Source organism: Myiozetetes cayanensis, unplaced genomic scaffold, assembly GCF_022539395.1.
Source record: "Myiozetetes cayanensis isolate MyiCay16 unplaced genomic scaffold, myiCay2020 scf2-11, whole genome shotgun sequence".
NCBI lineage: Eukaryota > Metazoa > Chordata > Aves > Passeriformes > Tyrannidae > Myiozetetes > Myiozetetes cayanensis.
Genome location: NW_026087411.1, coordinates 18,104,983 through 18,114,321, shown reverse-complemented (window position 1 = coordinate 18,114,321; position 9,339 = coordinate 18,104,983). Strand labels below are relative to the sequence as shown.

The 9,339-nt window shown below is 46.1% G+C and overlaps 1 protein-coding gene across 1 annotated transcript; it reads right to left on the bottom strand.

The window, feature by feature from the left end:
• Positions 1–1,910: 1,910 nt before the first annotated feature.
• On the bottom strand, positions 1,911–8,317 carry LOC126640565 (ankyrin repeat domain-containing protein 9-like). The gene is made up of 2 exons (XM_050316460.1): positions 7,161–8,317; positions 1,911–2,500 (listed from the first exon to the last, which is right to left on the bottom strand). Exons 1-2 carry the CDS (start codon positions 8,031–8,033, stop codon positions 2,492–2,494), a joined length of 882 nt encoding a protein of 293 aa, XP_050172417.1. The 5' UTR covers positions 8,034–8,317; the 3' UTR covers positions 1,911–2,491.
• Positions 8,318–9,339: the final 1,022 nt, after the last annotated feature.

Sequence of the window (9,339 nt, the reverse complement as noted above, 5' to 3'; positions counted from 1 at the left end):
ATCCTCTATGATCCTGAAGCCAAGCTCTAGGAGGAAGTGGCAGGGGGTGGTTTCTGTGTTACCGTGCTTCTCATAGCTTGTACTGTGGTTTGGGATTCTCCAGACTATTTTCCCTATTTCTGTTCAACTGTAGGATCTGCTTCCCACAAGGCATCTTACCATACTGCCTGTTCCAACCCTTTTCTTCCTTTCTTCCAGGTTTCCTTGTGTGAGTCTGACAACTCTGTGATAATCATTCCTCCTCCTCACAGCTTTTCATGGGAATCTGCGTGGGTGGGCATAGCTGGTGTACAGAGCACAGCTATCTTCTCTGTGTACGTACTCATGAAATTCACCAAAAGCCTTCCCACTAGCAATAAAATTCCCCTTCACAGAAGATCTGTAGCAAAATGGAAACACACTTTACTAGAGCTGGAACTGGGACTGCAAAAATTATGACAGATTTTTCAAATCCCTTAGGAGTCACCCTCAGAGAAATCTGGCTTCTTGGCTCCAGAGCATCTTCCAAAGTGCTAGAGGCAAGTGCAGGCATCTTGGTAGCTGAAGCCCGATGGCTGCGCACAGTCATCTGTATCATCAGCTGAGTGTGGTGCTGCAGCAAAGCACAGTGCATGCCCCCAGAAGGCACTGCTGGTGTTCTGGACAGACAGACACAGATACTATGGGACATGCCAAGCCTATCAGCTCCATTTGGGGTGACTCACTCAGAGAGGTGCACTCGAGTAACTCAGATGTGGGCAGGATTTCAGTCCATGCGTCATCTGCTTGTGACAGTGCTTCCCCCCACACAAGGGAATATACCCTTTACATTTCTCACTCTATTTAAATACCTGTCTTGCTGCCTGCTGGTGCATGGGCTCCAACTAACTACAGTTGTAAAAAACCCGATACCTAGATGAGACTGGCTCTGAGGGATGAGTCAGTCCGGGACTCCCTCAGCTGCCAGAGCAGCTTGCTAATACCCTGATTGTCAGCCTCAGCAGAGCTGCCAGGGCATGGCAGCAATTCAGTCAGATTCTCCTTCTCAAATACAGGAAGGGTGGAAGCAAATAAGCCAGAAAACTTATATCTTTGGGGACCACATTGTGGTGAAATAGTCAGGGCTAAGTCTCTGACTATGAAGGCAAGGAGACAGTCTAAAGCTTCTTTAAGTGAGATCAGAGAAACAATTCCCCTCTCTGCATTCTTCCATAAAACCAATAACTTACTGTGCAAGCACAGGCTCAGAGGAGTTATCCTTGGGTTATAGCTTGTATGTACTAGGTGCGCTGAGGAGGTACAGTTGATGGTGGAGGTCTACTTGTGTGATTATCATTGTCATCATCCAAACCAGCTACCCATCACCTGAGACGCTTTGGGGGGCTGTTAGTGACAGAGCTTGTGCACAGAACCTGGTGGATCATTACCCCACAGAGAGCACAAGAGGGTGCGAGGTGCACATCTGCCTGAGGGCCTTCAGCAGCAGCTGTGCCTACAGGAGAAGTTGGTGCTGGGAGCCTTGCTGGGGCATCTTCCTGTACAGAGAAAAACCCTGGGAAGGAAGGGATCTTGTTGATGGAATATGAACTAGACAAGGAGAGCAGACCACCAGCACTGTTATGTTCACTGGAAACAGCTGCGTGAGCTGAACTCAAACCTAAATAATGGAAATCTCCAAACCCAATTATCATTCACCCTGTTGAGCCCCTTCTTCTGACTCATTAGTATGTGTTCACCTCGTCACTTGGGGTCATCTTCTGACAGCACAGCCGGGTACTGCAAGCCTGTGAAGGAAAATATTATCTTCCTCAGATCATATTTTTTGGAGGTAATGGCTCAGCAGTCAAAAATCATCATCAAACAACTAGATGAGCCAAAGCAAATGCAAAAGATACTGGTGGGTAGTTTGGACCAACGGGCTAATAAAAGACACATCGATTTTGTATTGCAAGTTTATTATAGTAATACAGTCAGATTAAATTATTTTCACAGCTAATATACCTAATTATCAGGCTATGTATATATGCTTTATTCCAGTACATTACAATTTAACTTTAATCATGCAGCAAGTAATGTACAAACACAATTATAGTGAAGATTTTTTTCCCCCTAAAAATTACAAAAGTATGGCTTTATAAGAAAGTCGTAGCATACAGAGAACATTCATTTGTATTTGGGCATGGCAACATTCGGTCTTAAGCATCTGTCACTGCCATGCTGATTCCAAAAAAGCCAAGGGAACTGGGAACAGGGAAATGCCCATCAGAATTGGAGAGATGGAAAATATATATCTATATACATTCAAAGTATGAAAAATGTAAAAAATTATTTTGGGGATTAAGTATCACTTTTATTTGTATGCTGAAGTCAGAAGAGTCTCGAAGAACATAAATGCACAAACAGTTTCTGTCTTCCTTTAGACCAAGAAACATCAGGAGTGATACAATTGACTTAAAAAGCGTTACTTCAGGTGTAAAGAGGTCAGAGGTCAGAATCTGGCCTGTCCTTCCTGCTAATGGTGCTGCAAAAATAGACAGAAGCATATGGTTAGGAAGTCATAGGCAGCTGAATTTTGCTGGCAGCCCAGAGAAAAGAAAGACAAAGATGTATATTTAATAGATTTTATTTTTTAAAAATGGATTCTAGAATAAAATGGGGCCAGCATCAAAAACCCTTCACTGGACGATTGGAGTTGCTGGCAAGCAGAAGCCCTTGTGCTTGGTATTCAGGGGTGAAACACCCATTTCAAGAGCAAAGCTGCTGCCTCTTTACAAGAGAAGAAGAAATGTCCTTACCTGTCAGCAGCACAGAGCCCGGGACACACAGTGAACTCGTGCAAAGGCTGCTTCCTTTAAGGCATCGATGGCCGGGTACGAGCAGTGCAGTAAATGCTGTCAGTCAGTTACGGGTTTTACCAGGAGAGGGCAGCCAGACACAGACATCCCTGCGCGCACATGCACCCACGCGTTTTCACTCACACACCCCCACACAACCCCTCCCTCGCCACACACACACCCCAAGTCACTCGCTGTGCCCACTGAAGGGGTTCTCACCAAAACTGTAGTCACACACACACACAGACGACTCAGATCCTTACAATGTTACTCCTCAAAATTGAAATTAAAAAGATGTGACCTGCAGAGCCAACCTGTAATCCAAAGATTAGAAAAGACTTAACCCTCTCCCCTTTTCTCTGTCGTTTTTATTCTTTTCCCCAAGTTCAGAAATACAGATTTTAGCAACACTTACTCAGTATGCATATACGTGAAATGTAAACATCACCACACAGCACCTAGCACCCTTTTTGATTTACAAAGTCACCAACATATTTTTCATGCAAGCATAGGGATTTTTCAAGACTGTCAGGTTGCAGGAAGTCTGCAAAATATTTTGAATTTACTTTTGCTAATGATCTGACTTGGAAAGAATGGAGAAAAAAAACAATGCAGACAGGGCTGAGGTAGATTTGGCCATATCTGATGTAATGTCACTGTACTCAGCAGGAAGACAAATAGGATCTCAAACTAACAGATGGGTTGTCACAAGATAAGCAAACTGGGTTTAGGGAGAAGATTCTCCCATTCCATCAGAAGGAGGGCCCATCCTGCAATTATACTGCTACAGGCAATGGAAAGAGTTGTCACCACAACACTTATGGCCCAGTGGGACTGCACATGGGAGATCCAATGGTAGCTCCATGACTGAGAGCCATCTAGTGCTTGGTGTCTTAGTAAAATGGTCAGGAGAAGGAGAAATGAGGGGCTTGTGGAGTGATCTTTCCTGTGTTGGTAGCTGCCTGTTACACACTGGGATGAACACACTAGAATTTTTGCATGTTGGCCACCAGTGGACCGGGTCGTGGTACCAGTCACAAATATACCCCAGAAAGAAACTTCTCAAGACAATTCATCTTCTATCCTCTCTCTGGGCAACTGGATAGAGGGGAGTCTTAAACATGGGTAAATGCATGCAAACAGGCATCCTGCTGTCTGCTACAAATCCACCCATAAGCCTGAAGGCCCTGATCCCTGACCTTTGCAATGATCCACAGTTATTATGGCCAACAAGAAATCCCTGCACCATTTTAGACTCACTTGCTCCCACTGGATTGCTCTGGCTCTCTGAGTACAGCCTCCTGCCTTATTAGAAAGTGCTCTCCATTAATGCCAAGAATCCCTACCTGCCTCCTTGGATTTGTAAGTCTAACAGCTTTCCCCTCCCTCCTGTCTCTTCTGCAATTCCTTATAGCACAAAACTCTTATGGTTTCAAGCCAGCGCAAAAACAGTGGATGATTTCCATTCCCTCCTTTCCTGGGATCTCTGCTCCTGGGGCCTAATTACTATTCTAATAATATTCATCACCAGCCTCCTCCGCCTCTCACCCACCGACATCCGGATGAGATACCGCAGTGCTACTGGGAACAAACCCAATCCTACTCCTCTGGACTCCAGGGGTACCACAGGGGCCATGCTCTGCACAGTTGCTCTGGTCAGTCATGGGTAGCGAGTGCCTGCACTGTCCTCTGTCTTGAGCTCCAGGTTTTCGTGGGGAGGGGTGGGGCGTATGTTCCAGGGCTTGGGAGCTTGCAGGGCTTGGCAGAAGCAGCTGAGCCACCGCTTATGATGTAAATCTGCCTTGGGCCCTGCTTTGCTTCCCAAGCTGTGACAGCCTGTGTCTGCAGCAAAGCCTGCTGAGGGAGCAGCCTCCCTGCAAAACCCTCACCCAAGATTGACCCTGACTTTCCCCGTTCACAGCCTCTCCCACTGAACAAGGAGGAATAGACACAGATGGAGAGAGACATTCAAGTTCCCAGGGGCAGGGGCAGAAGGACACTGCAGCACCAGGGATGTGGGATTTCAGGAGAAGGGTTAACCCCTTCATGGCCTGCTTGCCACTTTTAGGGCTGGGCTTGACATTTTCTCCACCTCACAAGCAATCTTGGATATTCACCTGCCTAGCGCAGGTGGCACCGGCACTGAGGTCCTCCTACAGCACGTGGGAAGGAATGGCTGGGAGGAGCACCCCAGGGTCTCAGAAAGCATGCTCCCATTTGCTGTGACTGACATGTTGCGCATTCCCACAGCAAACTCTCCACCTGGCCATGGCATCATCAGTGCCCTGGCATACAGGAGGTACGCCATGCAGAAAGAAGCTGAGTGGAAGTGCTCCCTGTATTGATGGAAAAAAAGGGTCCAGTACGGCCTCCTTGGCACAGGCAGGGAATTAGCCAGATGAGAGATGAGCCATTTTTGCACAAAGCAATTGAGATGTGACTAAACATCCTTTCTTAGCCTTAGAGTCTTGCTAAAGGGGTTTTGTGCCTCACTTTGACTCCAAGTTCAGTTGAACAGCTGAGTGAGTTCTTCACTGCTGCTCAGTGCAAATCTGGGAATTGAGTTATGCTACTCCAGCAGAACAGAGGGTTGCACTTACAAAGAGAGGAGAACACTAGGGTCCAAAATAAGGGATGTCCCCCAAAGGGAATGGGGGCTCTACTACTGCTCCGTTGATGGTGAGAACAGCTGGAAGAGCAGAACTAGTGCCTCAGCAGTGAGGTTCAGAGCTACCCAGAAGGCTGGGCAGCCCCAAACCCACTTTCTGCAAACACACCCTGCCTGCAGTGCCCAGTCAGTGGGAACTTTTTGTCATTTCCAGGGTCAGGCCCTATGTCTGGACCCGGGTGGCAAAAATACTCTAATTGACAACAAGTAACAACTTTTAACAGCAGAACATCACACCCCAGTTTAGGATAACTAACTAGTGCTGCTGGCTCTGAGACCCACTAGGAGACCAAGTCAGTGAGCTACATCTCCTGTAGAGATATGTTCTGAAACACAAGTCAGGAAGAAATAATGTCAGTTATGAAGGACAGGGCTCCCACTGGCCCTGCTCCAATTGCCATTTGTTTACTGGGTGACAAGGAAAATGGTTCCTTCCCCATTGCACAGGTCTGTAGAGGCATCAGAGTGTTGGATCCCAAAATATGATATTTGCAGAGAGGGATTTGAGTGGACTTTGCAGAAAGCCATGGGCTATGAGAGTTGGGGAAAAAACCTCAGTTTGAGAAACATATGAAATATCATCAGGTGCTGATTGCCCTGCCCCAGCCCACAGAGTCCACACCTTGATTTCATCAAACCTCTGCAGAAAGCTATTTATACTGTATCTCTCCCTTTGTGTTCCGTGAATCCCTGCATCCTGTAGAACCAAATACCTGTTTCCTCCCTGTAAAATCCCCCCAAATCCCCAAATTTGTTAACCTGGGTTTTCCCTTTATGTCATCCCCTAAACCCCCTATTTTGTAATAAATTGTAATAATTCCAACCCCCTGTTGAATATGTAAACCCTAAACCCTCTAAAATGAACTTGTAAGTCCAACAAACCATTCCAGTTTCTTGCCTTCCCTGGGATCATTTAGTTTTTGACTGGATACATTAGGGCTGGCATTGTCTTTAACCCCCTCATTCCCAGGTGAGACAGGATGCTTTCTGTCAGCTGTTCTATGGCTTTCTATTCCCCAGCCCCCCAGGTATATACACTCATTGCCCCTCTCTGACCTCATGCCCTCCACATGACCTGCTGAAAAGTATCTCGGTAAAGTCAGGTACCCTGCAGGACTGCCTCTACTTCTCTGCAGCATCAGCCATGGACTTTGTGGTTATTATGGGATGATGCTAGATCATTGTTAGAAAGGAAACCTGACGTTTGAACCCTGTTGGTAGAGAATGGTGTTTCTCCCAGCTCTAGCAGAACACAGTCCCATAGTTACACCATTTGAAAATCCCACTGGGCGTGTGGGTAATTTACCCACATGCCCAGCGTGTTCCTTTTTACCCAGGTACATCACACAGGATAGAGTTATCATATTGGGAATTCAGATACACTGATACCAGTTGACAGCTGAGAAACCAAACATAACACAGTCTCGACTACAGTTAACCCTTCACATGCACAACAAAACAGAGAACAAGGAAGGCTTTTGCCTTTAAAAGTGCCGTGCCTGCAATCAGTTAGAAAAGACATTTAAAATCTTGTCACAAAATATTGGATTTTACAGCATAGCCTAAGAGGTTAAGTACTAAAATCACACTAAAATGCAGGGGGTGGTGGATGACCAGCTCCCCTAAGTTGCCTTTGAAAATCCAAGACCCAGCGAATAAAGTCAAGGAAAAACATTTACCACATTTTTTGTCGGTAGCTTTTTGCCATAGGATGGTAAGGGCTTTAGTGCCTGAGGTATAGGTAGTTCCTGGATGCTTTTAGGGAAGTGAGAAGGGGGAAGAGTCTGGAGAATAGTTTGCATAGCTTGCAGATATAAAGAAGCAGGTGTGTTCCCCACCAGGCTGTTGAATTTGTCTTCTCCCAGCAAAGCTGTCCAGTGGTCTGGATGCTCCTGCAGAACTTTCCTCATCTTAAACTGTGGGTTGGGCATGAAGAGCAAGAGGTAGTCGAGGCAGAGCTTCTTTGATGCGACATTGACTTTGGAGTCCCACATCTGCTCCAGGATGACGTCCAGAGGGGTAAGCCCTTTACTGTCCTCTATCCTGGGAGAGGCTCCATTCCCAAGGAGGATGAGGACCGTCTCTGACCTCAGCAGTTCACAGGCAAGGTGCAGGGGTGTTTTCCCATCTTCTAGATGAAAGCAGCCAGCCCTATTGATGTAGGAGTTCAAGCTGGGGAGCTTGTGTGCAATTTTGATGATCAGTCCCAAGATATCTCTCCTGTCATATGTGACCGCCATGGCCAAATGAGGAGCAGAGGATGGGCAATAGCAGAAGTGTTCCCCAGGCACCTTGAGAGCCTCCTCTGGAAAATGAGACAGCAGATATTGAGCATAAGGCAGGTGATTATGCACCACTGCATAGAGAAGGGCTTCTGAAGGTGAGTAGGTTCGTAGGCTGGCATTTTCCTCCCAGTAAAAATATTCCATAGTTCTCATGTCTTCCAGCATCCACACAGGCTTGTGATCTCTCACAGCCTGGTAGAACATATAGGATAAGAACTTGCAGTGCCTGCTCTGATCATCCTGCAGGCTGGCCTGGTTACTGGCCATGGCTCAGCAAATAAAGAACAGCTCCACACAAAATCACTCCAGACTGTAAGATCAGTGCACTTGGAATGCCGATCCCGATGCTGCTGCAACCTTCAGGCTGTCATTGCTGCCTGGACTGCACTAGCTGGAATGCATGGGCTGATCATCTCCACCCATTCATTGTTTTTCCCCTCACTGCAGTGGTTTTGTTTAGGTAAGCACAATCCCACAGGCTCAGTTAACCCGTGCCATGCAAGCAGATGGTTAGTAAGTACATCCCGCTCTGTGCGTGGCACAGGTTACTGAAACGCTGTCAGACTGAGAGTGATTTTATACACACACAGCCAGAGAGAACAGAGGGAGAGACTAAAATTAGCTTGAGAGGTGAGGTGGATTTCTGTCTGCATTTCATGTCTAACCAGATCAGCTCATACACTGCAGCAAGTGGAATAGCAATATTCCTCTTTTTTTTTTTTTTTATGTGTGTCACTCACACACACACATCTCATTATATAGTAAAAAATACTCCATGGCTGATAATACACATGATTACATGCTCAGGAAATCAAGGGATTGGTAGCAGTAGCATTAGGAAGGAATCCCTGTTTTGTGAATAATGGTATGGCTGGCCACTTAGGAAACACTGATGTTAATGGATTGTCTATAAGGCATTAGTGATGTTTGAGATCCCAGCATTAATCTATGCAGAGGGCAGAGTCAAACGGCTCGTGCAGTAACGGTGCCCAGAGTCATAAAGCATATTGCTGGGTTTAATCGCCTGCCTTTGTTCAGCAGGGAAATACCTGAAGTGCCTCTGCTCGTCTAAGCAAGTGCATAAACAAAAGGTTAATGGCCAGACCCAACTGGTGGGTGGGGAGCTTTTCTCTAAGCATTTCTCAGATGTCGGTGCTCTAGGACTGGAGTTAGAGCAAGCAGGGATGGGGGGAATTGGGATTAAGCAACCAGACTTGTGCAACACCCTGGCGAGACACATCCCTGTTGGATGAGGCAGAAGGACCTGATAAAAATTAACTTCGCTGAAAAGAAATTAACTAAACCTCCTTTGTTTCAAGCTGTGTCTAAGGAAGGAGGGTTTCCATGCATCTTATAAATCAACAGATTGCAGTAAGATGGTATCTCACCATTTTTAGGAGAACAATGAAAATACAGCAAATCAAGAGTTATTTCTTCATTTAACAAGAAGACAAACATATATTCAATATATTCAGACTAAAGAGAATTCAAGTATCAGATCTGAACATCTCCAAATGGTGTTTGGGGTCACAGAAACAGGAAACCAAAGCCACTCACAAAGCTGGGTCTAGAA